This window comes from Saccoglossus kowalevskii, chromosome 4 (genome assembly GCF_978046115.1).
Source record: "Saccoglossus kowalevskii chromosome 4, keSacKowa6.1, whole genome shotgun sequence".
NCBI classification, from domain to species: Eukaryota; Metazoa; Hemichordata; class Enteropneusta; family Harrimaniidae; genus Saccoglossus; species Saccoglossus kowalevskii.
The window spans coordinates 31747173-31766381 of NC_140644.1; the positions used below are offsets into that span (position 1 = coordinate 31747173).

Below are 19209 nucleotides of genomic sequence, written 5' to 3' on the forward strand. Positions count from 1 at the left end.
CTAGGCTATTGCAGGCTCGACGGGTGCGTTCTCACAGATTCGCAATTCGCAGAATTATATATATAAATTATTATATATAGTGTGAAGAATTTTGAGTAATTTTCGCCGCTGAAGATATCGAATCTTGTTTGTAGGAATTCTCAGCAAGTGACAAAAGTGCAAGATATATTTTCAAAATGTGTAAGTTGCTTTACGATATTTCTGTTTTCAATACACTCCCATATACACGCGTATACGCGCATCATCTTTTCAAGGCAACACTGAGTTTTCACTGAATTCTGTTTTTATGTAAACGCTGTTCCTTATGTTGCAGTATGTTATGTTTAATTAACGTAGTCGTTCATTTATAGTACCCAGTTTAAAACTGTTCTTCCCAATTTCAATTATCTCGCCGCATCATTTTCTATGTTCACTTAGCTTTGTCAGCCATCCACTGTCAGCAGTGTTTATAAGTAAGGACGCTAGCCATTAATCGTTCTAGCCTTGTGTAGGAGGCGACACAATAATAACAGCTGAAAAGAACGCTTAACAACTGAAAAAAATGTAAATATTAAATTAGTTACTGAATTGCGAAATTTCGCCAAGGGGAATAGTCCCTTGTTTTATTTTATCGAAATTGGCATGATTAGTATATTATTGTGTCAAATTTTTCCCAGTCATAGTCCGCTGAGCTTACTAAAACAGAGCAGTGTGTGCGATACACAATAGTGAGGTGTCATCAAAACGACAACGTTATTTTGTTTGTTTGTTTGGTCGAATGCAAGAAAAACATGGCTGCAGTCCGAGTTTTTTTTTTTTTTTTTTTTTTTTTTTGAGACACACCTTCATTCTGCGGCAGCATCATAAACATGTATTATTAAGATGAACGTGCAGGTTACACGTGGTCGCCCTATTATCTATACCTAAACCACAACACAGACATAGATTAATATATTATTATGATTACATATACGCACCGAGAAATTATGGTTATTTAAAATTAAATAAACAATCGTCATTGTTGGTGATTTATGGGTATTATAAACTATGATATAAACACCCTTACTGATTATGCTCTCATTAATTATGCATACATGACACTCGTCGACCCCAATTATAATAACAAGGCAGAACTCTTGGATCATTGTAATACGTGAAAGTGGGTTCATCCAAGGTGTCGGTATAAAATATCTCCTGACATCGTTCTTCACAGTTGATTGACTGCGATTTCCCGCCTATTCCTGTAACGTAAGAAAACGATGTTGTATGTCAACTTAGAAAACCATTACTCGTTCAGTATACTTTTATAGACTGACCGATGAAAATCGACAATGCTGAGAAAAGCGAACAACGAGACACCGTTTATTCGCATATGGTACGTTCCCAAATGCCGTTCCCTGCTACCCAACGCAATAATCAGTCCATCATTCAGATACTAGGAAGTATCGGTGACCCAAAGATATTTCGATTGCACATGCGCACATTTTAAATAGTTGTAGAATGAACACATTTCCAGGCACATGAATAGACATGACTTAGACCGAAAGTAGATGCTTTAACGCAAAATGGCGTCAACGCTCCGCGCTAGTTGAAAAATGTGCACATTCTCGTAAATATGCGGTAAGAACTTTATGATAAAACAGACACAGTGCTCCGCCAAAACAAATCACCATTGACATTTTACACCGATTTTCGTGGACCTTTGCTAGTTTACAGCGGATATTACTTACTTACAATTATTCGAACCATATACGTACTTTAGGGCACGCAACGCGTTTTCCAATGTTGAAGTTGTTGGCGCGTATTTTCTATTAACGACAACGTAGTCTCAAGCATATCTCTTATTACTCCTCTAAAAGATGTACACTTTATTGTTGCCGATCTATCACGGCACATCCACGTATTCCTGATGCTCTTCGTTGACGTACTATGACACATAATCAATCATTTCAAGGCCCCCGGTCATTAAAACTACTCAACTGATGGCAGTGCTAGCATACGCAGGGTCATCTCCTGCTATTCATCCACGAACACGCGCTGTGTTTTTTGACCTATTATGTTTGGTCTAATTTAAACCTTTAATGTTTTGTGTGTTCTGGGAATATTTAGTGACAATGTTTCTAATCGTTAGCCACTTGAGTCCACTTCCGTTGAGTTTTTTTTCAGTTGATGTTGGACGAATCATGTACTCTTGTTTTGAAATCATCATTACTCATATAATTTATGTGTTTGTTGTTGTTGTCGATGTTCTTGTTGCCTTGACACCTTAGGGGAAATCAACAAATATAAAACAAATATAATAGACAGTTATGCAGTAAAGACACTGAATTGCTACATAATATCGTGATTTGAGATATTCCCTGTTTACCAATCACATTTCGTGTAATGTTACCATGACTACTTCTAACAATGAACATTTTCCTGATAGAATATTCCAAATTACCTCATAAATCGTTCTTTTGTTGTTTCGACGTTATCGGAAATCTCATGTAAGATAGATAGTCTAGATGCCGGATTATGAGCATCAGTCTCCCACCGATTATTACAACAGTTACGAAGGTGAAACTATATCATAATAGCGTTGTTTAATTAAATGCTGTATTTGCACGTTAACCGACTTCCAAATCACGCAATGCCAACATCAATTGATTGCCATCCGTACTAGATTTAATCTGCCTCCGACATGATTATAGTAATTTTCACACACTTCGTAATTTGAAACCAAATTGGACGTTGGTGCGATGAAAATCGTCGCCGTTTGTTATTATCAACATGAGATTTTGTATAGCTTTTTTATGTGCGGTAGCGTAGTAAATGTTGCCTCTAAACGCACAATGATATTAGGAAAGTATAGAGCCGGAATCTCTGCGCGGAGACAAACGAATTGACTTGCAGTGCACGAACGCCAATTTGCTGCTTTGATTCTTCATGAATGATGATATATTCTCATTTGGCCTGGGACTGCTTTAATTGTTTATGCAAGTGGTGAAGTCAGCTAATGACTACCGTCCTGTTTTAGAATTAACACGGATTTGTAGTATTTTTTCAACAAGTATCATCATCCGCGCGACCTCGTTTAAAATCAAATCGTCATCTTAGAATGAAAAGTACGTACTGGAATCCCGACCATTACCGACCATTGCCTCAAGCCATTTAAAACCTGGTAATGAATTCCAAAATGGCGCATGGCTCTTGGCGACTTTTACGACAGCGACGTTGTGGCTCGGAATCTGAATTTTAACGAAAATTACGCATGTTTCTGCGCATGTGTATATTATAAATATTAATATGGGCAAAAATTAAAACATTATTATTAAATTTCACAATGTGCTCATTGGAAAAAGTTGATAAGTCCCAATTGTAGTCTTTGAATATTTCATTCCTAGGATGAATCCTCCATAGGTTGTCGTATGACCCAACACTTACCTGACACGTGCAGCGATTATTTACAGCTTACAATATGTAATTCTAAATAATTATAAACACATCTGACTCAATTTAAATAACTAGAATATTGTGATCAGATTGTTCACACAGCTGATAATAATGTCGTATCCATGGCAACGCCGTGATAATAACGAGTTCATCGTTCAATTCCAATATACTGATCGTCATAGTGATTATCCCAATTCTTACATTTACATTAAAATTTTGAATTCAAGTTGAAGGCAATAGACGCATGCCATGTATATATGACCTATTTAATGTGGAGAGGTTTGTCAACATGAGACATCGCTAAATTAATTCACGTTTCCCGTGCTTTTCATTTATAAAACAAATATTGTACGTGATAATTTTGCGTCGCAACAACAATACGAGTAGTCTTAGCGAAATTAAAATATGGAAAACGCCAATATTTAATTTTGTATTCAGGGTAAACACTGGTTCTACGACAATTTATTATGTTAAGCTGGCGGTAATGGCATTAGAACCCACTTATGTAGGCTTATGTAGAACGCTACACGAAATAAACATCTAGGTCAGAATAATGCACATTGATATAGTGACTCAAGTGAGTACTTGACTCCATGGTAACCGTTTTTTGTTTTATCCGAACGCCAGCCGTCGCCCATTATCTCTTTAAAATCAAACCTATTTCATTGAAAAAAATGAGAGATTCACATACATCTGCTTACAGTTATGGGGGTGTTATCTAAACGTAATGTCTGCAGATGCACGGGTAAATGTGACAGGAAGACAGTCATTAATATTAAGGTACCATCCAGGGTTTTCTTATCAGCTGCTCCTTATATTGATCAGCGCCCCCTGAAAAGACGCACTCGTGCAATATACTTGTACTGGGAATTTTGAAAACGTGCGTGAATAATAAGGTCGGTTCCGCCTGGGTCATTGAAGCGAATCAACGCACCATATGACGCCGAGCATTTTTATCGAGGTTAATGGTTACATTGTGTGTGTTGTATTTTGTATTTGTAAAAAATAAAGGTGCAATATGGGCGAAAACATGTAATTTTCAATACTGTTGTACGATTATTATTTACACAAAACTAAAACACAAGTATTCGTTTGATGAAACTATAGCTTTTTTTAATACGCATGTACATTGAATTTTTGGTACGTACAACTAACAATCACTACATATGCGAATAGTGTTGTGTGTGTACTGCGAAATATCACATTTTTAGTCTTCATCACGTTGCATCAGAACTATAAATTATTTTAAAAAATATGTTTTTTTCTATAATGCGTCTTCAATTTCAACGTGAAATAAAAAATCACTATTGTGGTAAAAAGCGAAATGCTTCAGTAAACTGCTCCCATCGGTGGTTCCAAAAACTTCCATTATCCGTTTTTTCTAGTTATCTACCGTCGTGAGATGGGACAGATAAATCTGTGAATATGTTCTTTGACTTACGAGGCAGTATGTTGAGCGTGTATGGTTGACATAATGGATTGTGATTACATATATCGTAAAAACGCCTTTCGGTCAAAAGATAACGTACATTTGATGAACGTAATAACGGGCTACACAACTGCGCATGCGTGTTGAATTACGCGTACGTATTAGTAATTATAAGTACATGCGTAAAAGTCGATATCAGACTATATATACATAATCCAGGCCATTAAAATATGCCTTGAAGTTGACAATGAACTTGTGTTTCCTTGTCTTTTTCAAACACGTGCGTGCTGTATTATAAAACTGGATTACTGGATTTGTTCAGATTATACCATTATCGATGCTTTATGAAAGACTGGATAAATTAGCCTGGATTTGTACGTTGTATTAGCGTCAGATGCCCTGTTGACTGGTCTGCAATGAGTTCGTTCATCACAAAGGGTTTCGCTACCCACGTACCACCGTCACAACTAGTGAGTTTATAACTATAGCTGTCTTCAGGGCCCATACCACTAATTGAAATTCCATAGACAACAATGTTAACATATGACGAGATTGATATATGAAAATGATGAACAAAGTTGAACACATTGCTCAAAAATGGGAAATCAACATGCCAGTAATCAATCACTTGAAAACAAAACTAACATGTTGGCCAGCTCAAACTCTTGCAAATCTCTGGTAAAAAAGACACATCTACTTTATTTGGATTGAACCTAGAGAAATCACTGGAAAAACACCAAGATTAGAACATCCAAATACACACAGAATAAACTCACAGGTACACAGTCGCTAAGTAGTAAACAAAAGACCACATGTTGGTCTCACCTTTGACCCAGGTAATCACGCCCTCAAACAGGGAGCACCTGAGAAAAAAAATATTAAAAAAATTTCATTGGTTCTTGCAAGGCATTTATTAGTGGAATGAGACCTTAAGACTGTCGGCTATTATAACAATGCCATTATGATCGGATATAGCTCATGTGGATGGAAATGACTTAAATGTCAAACTCGTTTAAGTACGTCAGGAGTTACGTTATTACTCATTACTCCCCATGGTTTTGTAATGACCCCTTTTCATTTCTCGAGTTGGATAATGACAGCAGCTATATACTCGACACGTGCTCACGATATCAATAAAACAGATTTAGCCTCCATCCCCAGACAAAATAAAATCAACATAGAATGTTTATGTTATTTATATAAGTGTTACTTGATAAAAAAAGAAACATGAATTATAAAGTATAAAAAAACATGAATTATTGCCATAAAAAGGTGCAATATTATATGACATCATCACAGACGGTCTATTTATCGCTATTATATTCAATTTGCATGACTCATTTTCTCTTGGTAAATGTCAGAAAACAAGTCATTGTATAATGTCATGTTGTTAACCCGCTCTAAAAGACGCGATTACAGATCAGTCATCACGTTACGTCACGTGGTATCCGCGGTTACGTCAAGTGGCAAAATAATTGTTTTATGCAATTTAAATTTGAACATGCTTCAACGCGTTTCTGGCTTACACTTAACGCTGTCAAATGACGGTGATTAACTTCATGAGATTTCATTAAAGATAGTGTCTGATCAATTTATTTATATTTATTATATTGAAAGAAATAATTTCCGCTCTTTTCATTTTAAATTATAATAACGGGAATTGGTCCGGCTGGAAAAGAAACATACACTATACATACGTGTGGGTACTCTACGTGAAGTGTTATGTTTGTTGTCGATTACTTGTGCTTTTGGTTATGTGTGAGTTTTCCCGGCAAAAAAACGTCCTTTTGACTTGTTAACTATCATTCTCGCTGGCGATAATCCATGCAGTGCAAATAGCACTGGGGCCAATTACCATAGGACGGCGACATCATTAATGTTTTGTTTATTATCACGATCTCTAATTCAAAACATTCGTTTAAGTTGAGTTAAATGATTAACGGTTACCTGTACCTCGGCGATTCACGAGTAATCCATCAAATTTTCCTGAAGACATTGGTAGTAAAGTTACTGTTTAGGACAAACATCAAAGATGGCCGCTAAAGTACTTACGCAGATTACATAAACAAGCGAATTTCAAACCTGGCATTCTCAAATAGCAAAATAATTTTGAACTGAATTCAACTCATCCCAAGAAAAAAATCTTTCATACAAAAGTGTTCGGGTCAATTTAGCGGAACTATTTTTGAAGTCAACAGGGACAGGAAGTTAATTTTGTGGCCTCGTTCCAAATAATATTGCTTTTCCGGAGCAGTGCCACAATGTAAATATGTATTCTGTATTACTACGGATAATTCTATATCTGTACGAGTATTGACATTTATTAGGATATCCTACAAATATATATGGAGGATATCGTGTAAAGAATAATAGATGATATGCTTCTATACAAAGTCCTCCAAATAATCATTGAACAATATAAAAATTAAAAGTTGTTAACAAAAACACTCAAATATATACAAGCAGAAAACAGCAAAATTTATTAAATATAGGATCTCGGTATTAAAGGCATCGAATATCAGCATTTTGAAAGACTCAGTAGCGAGTCCATTCGTCGTCATGGAAACCGGACTTAGAGTGTAGATGAAGGGAAGCAGAAAACTAACACTTCAGTTATTTTTATGTGTGTGTTATGCGTCTACTATTCTTGAGTTGAAATCGCTTTTCCACTCGGGGGTCGCGCCATCGAATTTTACTAAGAGCATTTAGTTGTTGAGGTGGAAAATATCAAGGTGAGACGACAATTTGTGGACTTCCTGAAGGAAAATTATCTACTAATCACATACTCAAGTGATTGGACTGGCTATAATATACGTGCCAATATTGTATAATTGGTGTAGCTGAGTTTGTTTCCCAATCCCTTAACCTTGTAATCCACATCTCACATGAGATATGTAATAGAAAATTAAATATTGTACATGTATTTGTATCATAATGTGTATCTCTTTTATGTCGCAGTTCGTCTTATCCGACTTTTCGCGGCTTTAATATGTGTTAGTCGCGAATGCATTACGACTGTTCTGTCAGATAACTATGTGATTATATCGCCAAGAGAGAGAAGGAGTGGTTAGGGATGTGCCATATACAAAGTTGGGGACACGATATGTACTACATAGATGAATATTTTAGTCAAAGGACGAGCGTTTCAGAGCGCAATTTTAATTTTAAAAAATTTACTTCTTTTTTACATACTTTTCAAATGTACTAAACTTTTCAAATCAATAGCCGTAAATGATCTTGTGAATGTGCTCGCATGATTTATAGTTGAATATATTTTATGTCGTGGCCAGGTGTTTATTTCTATTTAATTTTCTTCTTCCAAATTTCTTCCTTATTTCTTGTTTTCTTAATTTCTACACCTTTCTTTCTGTTTTTATTTTTTAACTTCAAATTCTTTCTAGATTTCTGGTTTGTCTGTATATGTCCTCGTTTCTAATAATAATAATCATACATCTTCATTTTAGCGAAGTGCGAGTGCTGGAATAGTAAATGTTGCCGGTTTATGGAAAGAGTACCATATGCCACTGCAGCGTCCGCCATTATTATTATTATTGGTGTTTCCGTATTCTGTGTGTACGCCCTAAGAGCAGAAGACGGGACACAACAATTATTTAATGACAATGGTGTGGATGAGAATGACAACTACAAAGCTTCGTGAGTATATTTCACATCAGGTTTCCAAACTCACCCCAGATAGAATATATATTTTTTAATTTACAAGAGCTTTGTACTGCGAACTGCATCCAATCACAGCGGCAGCGTATTACACACAATTGAATAAATTAGGATTATGCAAATAAACGATTAACAGTACTAGTGAACATTGTGGCTAAGTTGTTTACTTATCTCTTGGTCACTCCCAAACCAGCACCAGAAAACAGACTTGTGATACGTTATCTGTGCAACCTACACACACATGGGTATATGTATCAGCTATGAGATATATTCATGAGCGGATTGTACTAAAACAAGACGTAAAAGTGATTGTTTCGCTCCAGTAGAGGGAGGGTCTATGTTTCGCCATAAAAAGATGTATAAACTGCAAGGCATGCTGGGAAATGTATGGCTTCTTCTGCTATTTATTTTCAGTACATTCTTTTTCAAAAGACCCAATCTTCTCCTATCTAACTCCTAATTATACAAGCAACACATAAAGTACGACACTAAATTTAGATTCTGTCAATATATTACAATGAGTTTTGTTATGACGTGGGACGTGTTTTTATCGTATAGATAAAAGTTGCTTATACTCTACACAGTTCAGAGTGATAAACACACCTTCCTTTGTGGTTCGTATATTACTTAGAAAGTGCTTTGTCCGCTGCCGAGTTTAGACATTCCCACTGTGATAGCATTTTTTCGTTAAATTGATAAGGAATTGCTTTCCCAAAATTTCCTTCCCACAATGCAATGTAGCAATGTATTGTTCAATTATATTTGGCTTTAACTCACTCAAAACAATTGTATGGATTTTTTTGGAAAAAATGTATAACAACATTTAATGAATTAATTATTGCACTGATTTTCTTGGTCACTTCAAATGTTTATAAGCTATTGTACTATGTACATTATGCATTACAAATAGCGATAATTATTCAAAACCCACATGGTAAAATAGTATAATATGATTGGAATGGTCTATGTTTACATTGAGTCAATGTATTTGATTGCAACTGTTGCGCGCGTGTAACATGCAATTTCGCAGGTTACATATTGAACAAATTGAACACATGTTGACACACCACATGTATGAATAATGTGAATTATTCTATTTTTAAAAGTGAGTAATTTACGTCTAACCTCACTTCTACAAAACAACTTATTTTAGCTGAACAAACAAATGTTAATAACATGTTTTCAATGTTATGTGTTTCTCACTTACACATTACAACATTGACAATAACATTTAACAATGTCAGTGTTTTATGGCTGCCAGAGAGATTTGCAAAATTGAAGTAGAATAGTGTCATGCATTACAAATTTATGTGTTTACAAACAAAATGAAAGGAAAATATTGCATCGAATTATTTGTGAATATCCTCGAATAACACTAGTTAAGAATGGGAAATTATAGATGATCTGGTTATAATACTGTCACATACTTTCGGGGCGAGGGAAGTCACTCTGTGGATTCGATTAACGTCAAATTCTATATATGGTGTATGAAGTTCACAGTCATTATATACGTGATCAATCACGCAAAATAAGTTTACCAAAACACTTGATGCGAGGCTCTCACATATGATTTGATGTATTTCGTAATATGGCAATATTTAATTTAAATGGTTTATACCAATTAAATGTTACATTAGATTAAAATTACAGCATGCTGTGATTTTTGGGAAAAGGTTTCAGAGATATTAGAACAATCTTCAAATTCTCATATGGAAAATATCAGAATGTTTATGAGTATTTTATTTGTAATACATATGATGAAATGTATCTATTTTCCCTATAGGTTGGAATACTTAAGCAAATGTGCGTATGGGGTAACAGGTGGTACTGCTGGAATGGCTGTCATTTTAGTCGTTATTGGAGTACTAACCACCGACGGCACTAGACTGCAATTATGTAGCCGATATCGTGTACGGATGTGTGGCAGAGTCGCGTTGATATTTGTAAGTACACTCATTAAGCAACGTTCATTTTTACAAACCTAGCACAGCAGTGTAATATAAACCACCTTTGTTCTTTTACATTCTTTCGATTGACACTCTGAACATACCCGTTCTCTGTACATATATAGAAGTACACGTGGACACAGAACGAAACGTGTATTTCACAATATTGTTTATTAAAGGCAACTGACTTGGCTTGAATTCTCACAAACAGCTGAAATATTTACGTAATTATACTGAATTGTACTTACACATGAATAATACTAAATGCCACAGTGGTTTTGTCAGTCAGTTGGTCAGCTAATTTACTTATTTATTACAGTTTTTTCTGATCTACTACGCATTAACCATAGTGTGGTTTATCCTGGCCTGTGGTATCGTCGTACCCGTACTATTCAGCAGTATGTTACGAGTGTACTGCGGGAACGACTATGAAACCGTGTTCAACAACACTACAAGTTGTCTCGATCTAGCCCAATATGGTGAGTCCTTTCTTCGTTGTGTACAGTGAGATTAGACAATGCATTGGACATATAATATTGTTGTCTAAACCTTGTTATTTCAAATCAATTAACATCTGCTGTGATATTCCCATGGTACATCTCGTATTTTCATGTGCAAGATAAAACAAAATAATTGTAAACAAATAACATCATAACTTCATACAGTAATCACTTTACTCGCCTTGGGAGCCCAGAAGTTCACATATCATGTATCAAAGTAGCCACAACTTGAGACATGAATTTACAAATAGACCATAGACGCAAATAGTCGTCAAGACCTCATTGAGAACGAGAGAATGATACTTGTTTTTCCTTCAAATGGTGTTTCATTATTTCTCGTCATCACATCTATTATTCACGTGACATGTATAGCTATGGTAGTTGAAACATTGTGAATGGAATACTTACTATATGAGGGCCAAAAACAAGTCTTGCATTTTCTCGCGTTGCCTTCTGATTATATGTTCAGGGTGCAATCATTCATTACTCTCATAGTAGGTCCCATTTAAACACAGAGGGGTTCACCGGCAAACTGGCCTTGTATTTTTTGAAGAAATAATGTATTTACCTTTGAGTATGCCTGGGCATGTTTCAAATAATTTTCTTTGATATTGCGTCGTCGTGAAGACATTATGGCATGATTTATCACGTAATGTCACATAACAGCATTATTTTGATGAAATATTGAAAACACGAGTTTGTAATACCTGTACGTTGATCCAGAACGTATGCACATTAGAGTTTGTAATACCTGTACGTTGATCCAGAACGTATGCACATTAGAGTTGAACAATCATACCCTAATGTTTTTATCAAAAACAATTATTTAGACATGTTCAAAATACTCAATCTACATACCTTTAACGAAAAGTATTGTACAATAACATGTGAAATATAAATAAGGTCAGGTTACAGACATTTCTTACTGTGTCTATTTGTATCAATGAGACTTGTTAGATTTATTATCATAAAGTGTGAATATCCAAAGGCTAACTATATGTTATATTTTATAAAATACGTATACCCACCAAGCCGCGTGATTCAAGTGTCATCCCATATTGAAATACAATTTCATATGATTTTGATTGATTCAAGTCATCCCACGTTTACGTTCTTCAACGTGACCTTGTAGTCGCGGAAACGTTCTTTTGACAGTGACAGTATTTCAAGGAGCATGCGTTTACCTAGTTAAGTATTCATCAAAACGAACGCAATTGTGCATGTTTTTAAAACAACCATGTTGGTTTAAAATAAATAATCCAGTATCTATAATTAAATATTATGCCGTTACTTACTAAACCAGACTCGAATTAACCATAATGCCGATTTATAGAAAAAAAAGATGATACTAACCGCATTCATCTCTGAAAGATTAACATTCTTTAATGTTGCAACTTTATTTTTAGGTCTTGGAAAAGCAGACAATGGCACTTTGTGTAACGAACGGTTGATACAATTTTGTAAGGAGGTATGTATAATTTACTTCTTTGTTTATATGTTCAACAAAGAATATATATGTACATGTTATACGTATTTAATCAAACGCATCAGAGCATGTCAATTTCTAACGTTGATAACTGTCTAATCTGCGTACAGGGTATTGACATATGGGAGGACTATACACTATCGTGGGGAGGAGCTGCTCTCGTTGTTGTAGGACTAGTGAGTATATTTTATTTCATTATGTTGTCATTGATAAAGTATCGAATGTTCTAGGAGGCTCGTAATTTCTGACACGGGGACTAAACTATGTGTCAATCGAGAGAGGGTTGCTTTATCTGTCAACATTTTCCTTTTACGAAATTAGTAATATAAATATTTTGCACAGTTTCTGGCAGTTTGTTGTATTCCTGCTAGGCATTGTTGGTTTTAGAACAGATCGTAAAGTTGCGCCTGCGCATGCGTCAGATGGCCATAGCGTGTCATTGTTTACAAACAAGCGTCTATCCATGAGCCTTTGCGTTTTTAGCGTGTGTTGTTATCGTCGCTTGTGACTCAATTCCCGTGCGTGCGCAGGTGACGACCCTCCCGCTTTAACAAGCTACGTTCCAATACTGCATGGCTTATAAGGTTAACTTGGAGGCATATATATATAAAACATATTTAACAATAAAATTACAAATTTAGACTACACATGTAGATATTATCAGAAATGAAACACATAACATTATAGAAAACAGGTGGTTATTGAAAACAAGTCAGACTTGTTGTGTTGATTTAACATACTTTGCATATTCATTGTGTGGCTATTTTTTCTCACAGATACACGCATTGATCTGTCTAGCGGCGAACTATTCTCACGTAAAGGACACGACAAAGAGCGTGTCGAGGGAGTATGAGCAGGTTCATGACAGGACACCCGATGGTGTCGAGTTGAAAGATTACCCCTCATAATAACTTAATGAGTTCAAAGCCAATGAAGTAGCCCGGTCATATCGACACGAGGAGAAGAAAATGGAAGAGGGTGAAAAAGAGATGGAGGGGAGGAGAAATTAAGAGAGTAGTAATCTACATCATTTTAACCTTTCAAGTTTTTTATTCTACTGTTGACTGTCTGTCTGTCACGTGTTCGGTGCCAGTCAGAGGTAAAAGTTCATGTCCAGTTGTAGTTATATTGTTATTACACTGTGTAGTGTGTTTAGTAGTTATATACAAAAAATGGCATGCATGTGACGAACATACACATTCCTTCTCAAATATGACAAACACATACCAAACAACGCCTTTCTTCAGTACCTCTGACGACGGATTTACGCCGCCTTATTGAATTGGTGATGTAATTGACTGTACGTTTTAACGTAAAAGTGAATGCGCCTCTATCGAACTCCTACTTAAATGAAAGCAGTGTAGGAAATTGGAAAAGGCTAATTCGCGGTGACACTATTACACACTGTCACACCTCATTCCACAGATGGATGCGGAGATAACAATCCATGTTGAATCAAATCAGGCAACTGAATTGAATATCTCTATGTCGAATGCGGGAACGAAAATTGAGTTCATGTGAGGAATGGGAAATGAGGCGAAACATGGCGGCCATTTGTCTGGTAACTATAGTAACAACTTTTCCGTCTATATGACGTCTGATTGAACAACAAAGAAATCAAAAAAATATATTACTGGCATATCATGAACAGATTTTTTGTACCATTTTATACGTGATCTTAAATATACAGTATATCATTCCAAGACGCTTATCGCTCCCCTTACCAAATATTTGGTTAGATGACGTCATTGCTTTTATATATTATAAACACAATTTTACAGTAGGCCCTTCATTTTACTTATGTCAAAGAAATTATTAGTTTGATCGAAACAGATCGGAAGGCGATGGAGAATATAGGTAAACATAGCAATGGTTACTATTAGGTTGATCACGTCTACTAACAGCTCCATTTTCCGTTCAAATTTGTCAGGTGAACACAAGCGAGTATCGCATCATTGAAGAAATATCCTTTAAAAACTTAACAGACTGTAGAGAAACATTCCAAAATTTCAAATCGAAATATTTTATTCTGAGTTGCATACAATTATACAAACCGGAGTACCTACTTGCATAGCATTACTATGGAATGAATGAGGAACACCTATCTATATATTTGTGTGTTTTAACATCAGTTTTGGTCGACAAGACGATCAAATGAATAAGGCAGTACATTGATTAATATATTACTTTGAAATCGAAAAAATATGAACCAAATCTTGTGAAAGGAGAGAATAATGCTAATAGCATTCTGCTTTCTCTCGGTTTTCCACTTAAAGCGGGGGAGTCGTCACCTACGCATGCGTAAGGTGGCCATAGCGTGTCATTGTTTACAAACAAGCGCCTACCCATGAGCCTTTGCGCTCTTAGCGTGTGTTGTTATTATCGTTTGGGACTCAATTCCCGCGCGTGTGCGGGTGACGACACTCCGCTTTAAGTTAAATTGTCGAGTTTATTTATAGCATGTGTAATGTTTACGATCGTCATGCCAACAACTTCCTGTGTTACGCATCTAATAATGTTGGTTTCCCATTCTGTAAGCGTAAAGAACACATTGAATTACTTAACCAACCAAAGAATTTTTGACATATGGCGCAAATACGCGATGTGTTTTCAGAACATGAGCATCTCTGCCTTGAAACGTACATGGTAGTTGTCTCTAACACTGATGATAAAACACCCTTATTCATGTCCCCAGTATATAACCAGAACGATTTTTCCAAAAAGTGCTTTTCATTGTCACATTCGACTTTTAAAAAAAAATCACGTTTCTAAACTACCAGAATTATTTTAAATACATACTATGAGAAAAATCTTGATGTTTTTCACTCCAACCTACAATTATGTAAATTTGATGGTAACAATTTAGTGTTTTATTAATCGTAATATCATTGACTTAATCTGTATATGGATATATATGTGTATGTATAAATAGCACTGAGTTTGTCTTGTCGTTTCCATAGTGGCGCTTGTCGACATTTACGGGTCATAGCTATATTATGAAACACGGATCAAGTACATGATGAGGACGTGGTCGATGTCAAGTTAAATTAGTGTTAAATTTACGTTCATCACGATTAACGCTTTCTGAAATGGATTGCACTATGGATGCACAGAAGTTGTTCCTATATACAGAGATCATATCGCAATTACAACTCATATCGTGCAAACAGACAAAACTATCCCACAATGCACTATGCTATATGCACACGTATACAGTACAAAACTGTACAATCGCAGTCCAGTGTCTTGTATTATCGATCACGGGATTGGTCAAATTACAGTATACACTATTTGGTTCGTACTACGCAGGATGACGTTGTGTGTAGGTCTGGTGCGTGTACATATGTGCGCAAGGTATGAAGGTTATGGTTAGGAATACGATGCAGTGCCATTGACAATGTTTAATATAATCGGACCTGCAACTTGCGGTTTCAGATGCATTTGACGATTATCATTTCCAACCAAATTTTTTTTCATCGAAATGGATTATTTTATCATGTAAATGTTATGTTAATTACAGGCCGAAAATAATTTACAAGTGAAAGAAAACTTTTGTTTTGTTTATGGAAATGTAAAATTTGCGTAGTTTATAGTTACTTTTTGAATTATGTAGCAATTTCCATTTTCCGCATTATAATTTAAATAATTTATAAATTTACATCGTTTACTATGTTCGCTATATTAAATGGCGGTTAGGTGCCATGCATCTGTCAATTTCTTTAGAAATGAGTGCACTTGGAAACGTTTTTACAACGTCTTAAACTCCAATGCAGAAATACAATTATAATGATGCGCTATTTCTAAGTCTTTTAGGCAACAAATCTAGCTGACTGTAATTATTGAGAGCTTGTCTTCCGCTTTTTTTACACTAGTTCTGTATTCAAATACATGCTTCTTTAGCGGGGATTCTATTCACTCTTGTTAAGATGGAATATTGACCACAATTTACATACAAATTGTGCTCCAGGTATCCCTCCATGATATCTGGACCATTGAGGCTGAATATGGTGTTTGTTTTTTTTTACTTTAGAAAACTGTTCCAATGAAGGTGGGATCTCAATTACACTGTAAGGTATATTACGTAATAATGGGAATAATATTAAAACGTTTTCCTATATTGTAAGTTATATTTTTGTACTACGCATTTTTTAAACTTTATTAGAAACCGACCCAAAGCACGTTTCCGGTATGAAAATAATGTTTATACAGCCGAGGAGATCAAGTACGCTGGAAGTCTTCTGCGTATTGACCACGCTGTTCTACCCGAGATTGAAGTTGAACTTAGCAGTGTAATGATTTCAGACAAATCTCTTGTAACTTTATCATCCATAGCCGTAATTTTCGATAGTTGTTCGTGAGAATTTTGTTTTTGTTTTTTTTGTAATCATTTGTATATTGCTGCTTTTCTGTACCAATTCCATCTCGGAACATTCAGGATATGACGTATGTATTCTATCACCCAGGCTGCATTGTTGGAGAATTGATCACATATTATACAATATGTGAAAATGTTGCCAAACATGTACAGCCGAAAATAAATTCGGCATTTCGATAATACTCAAAATTCTTTCAAAAATCGCTCCAGAAATTAAGACACGTTTCGTTACTTTTCTGGAGAATGTCCCAGAATGCATTTGGGTAATAGATGATATTCAGAGATTTTCCGGATATGACGACACGATCTACTTGCGTTGCCAAACACAGTGTCTATCAGTCACTTACCGAGATTGACAGAATCAATATATTCATTAATTTAGTCATTGATATTTTAGTTAAATAATTCTGAGAGTCTTTTGTCGCACAAAGCAGACGAAAGTCGACTCTTGCTTAAAGGTCGGTGGTTGTCGAGCCGCGCATGTGCGACATTTGTGTTGATAAACATTGATTTCCCCACAATTGACTATCAAAGAAAATCATGAGTACGAGTTTTGACCTTGGCCACGAGTTTTACCAGCGGCGACCACTTCCATAGCCTCCAATAACAACAAAATACCTAATTGGTAACCTTTTAGTTTGTATTCAAAGTCGTCATTTTTGTTTATATGAGACCCATATCTCGCGCATGCGTGGCGCGACGACCACCGCCCTTACATTTCACGGTAGACTGTCTTAGGTATTGATGCGGACACAGTTTGACATAATGTGTTAGTATACAGACGTTTCAAACAAACGTCAGAATGACTGTCGTCTTTCAAAGAACCTCTCCCATGTTAGAGCATGAGTGTGTGGCAGCTCTGGTGTAAACTCACTCAAACAAACAAAGGCGTTCGGAGGCTGATCCGTGTGTAGAACGAGGATTCCAAAACCGAACTGACATTGCGAATGACAGAAAACTCGTACTACCATCGTTAATCGTTAATACAAACAATGTTCAATAACCTTATACTAGTAATTTGATGACAAATTTAAATAATTTGTTCAAGTCTGTTCACGGCATGAGTTGGTACAGGAATTGACAGCAAGTATGTACTATGTAGCTGACGTTGTTTGTCAAATAAAATTCAACGTTTGCTGTAATCGCTAATGGTTCTGTTTTATGTTCAGAAAGTGTTTTGAATTCAAAACGTATCCGAGCGAAATATAGATAACGGCACAGGCGCATCGTGACCTATAGTTATCTAATTATGTTGGTTTTATTTTTTGTCACTGGATTACATTGGGTAATGGATGTTAGATATACATGAAGTGTACATTGACTGTCTTCCCACACCATCGACTGTCTTCCCATACCATTGACTGTCTTCCCGCATCATTGACTGTCTTCCCATACCATTGACTGTCTTCCCATACCATTGACTGTCTTCCCATACGTTGACTGTCTTCCCATACTATTGAATGTCTTCCTATACCATTGAATGTATGCCCATACCATTGACTCTCTTCCCATACCATTGACTTTCTTCCCATACCATTGAATGTCTTCCCATACCATCGAATGTCTGTCCATACCTTTGACTGTCTTCCCATACCATTGAATGTTTTCCCACACCATTGACCATGGAAACTCCCTTGCCATTGACTCTCTTCCCAAACAATTGACTGTCCTACCACACCATTGACTGTATTACCACACCATTGACTGTCTTTCCATGTCATTGACTTCACTAACCATTAAATGTCTTTCCATACCATTGAATGTATTTCCATGCCATTGAATGTCGTCGTACATCATTGAGTGTCTTTTTACACCATTGACAGTCTTCCTACGCCAATGAGTATCTTCTCATACCATTGACTGTCCTCCCATACCTTTGAATGTTTGTACATACCATTGAGTATCTGTTCACACCATTGACTATCTTCCCACACCATTGACTGTCTTCACATACCATTGACTGTCTTTCCATACCATTGAATGTCTTCCCACACAATTGACACTCGAAACCCCCATGCCAATGACTCTCCTCCCATACAATTGACTGTCGTACCACACCATTGACTGTCTTACCTCACCATTGGCTGTCTTTCCACACCATTGAATGTCTTTCCATACCATCGACTGTCTGTTCACACCATTGACTGTCTCCCCATATCATTGACTGTCTTCACTAACCATTGAATGTCTTCCCACACCATTGACCCACGAAACTCTCACACCATTGACTCTCCTTCCATACAATTGACTGTCTTACCACACCAATGACTGTCTTTCCACACCATTGACTGTCTTTCAACACCATTGACTCCCTTACCATACCATTGACTGTCTTTCCACATCATTGACTGTCTGTTCACACCATTGAATGCCTCCCCATATCA

The 19209-nt window shown here is 36.1% G+C and overlaps 1 protein-coding gene across 1 annotated transcript; it reads left to right on the forward strand.

The window, feature by feature from the left end:
* On the forward strand, nt 1-17967 carry LOC100376124 (proteolipid protein DM beta-like). The gene is made up of 7 exons (XM_002737419.4): nt 1-180; nt 8308-8497; nt 10302-10461; nt 10784-10943; nt 12371-12432; nt 12561-12626; nt 13227-17967. Exons 1-7 carry the CDS (start codon nt 177-179, stop codon nt 13356-13358), a joined length of 774 nt encoding a protein of 257 aa, XP_002737465.1. The 5' UTR covers nt 1-176; the 3' UTR covers nt 13359-17967.
* Nucleotides 17968-19209: the final 1242 nt, after the last annotated feature.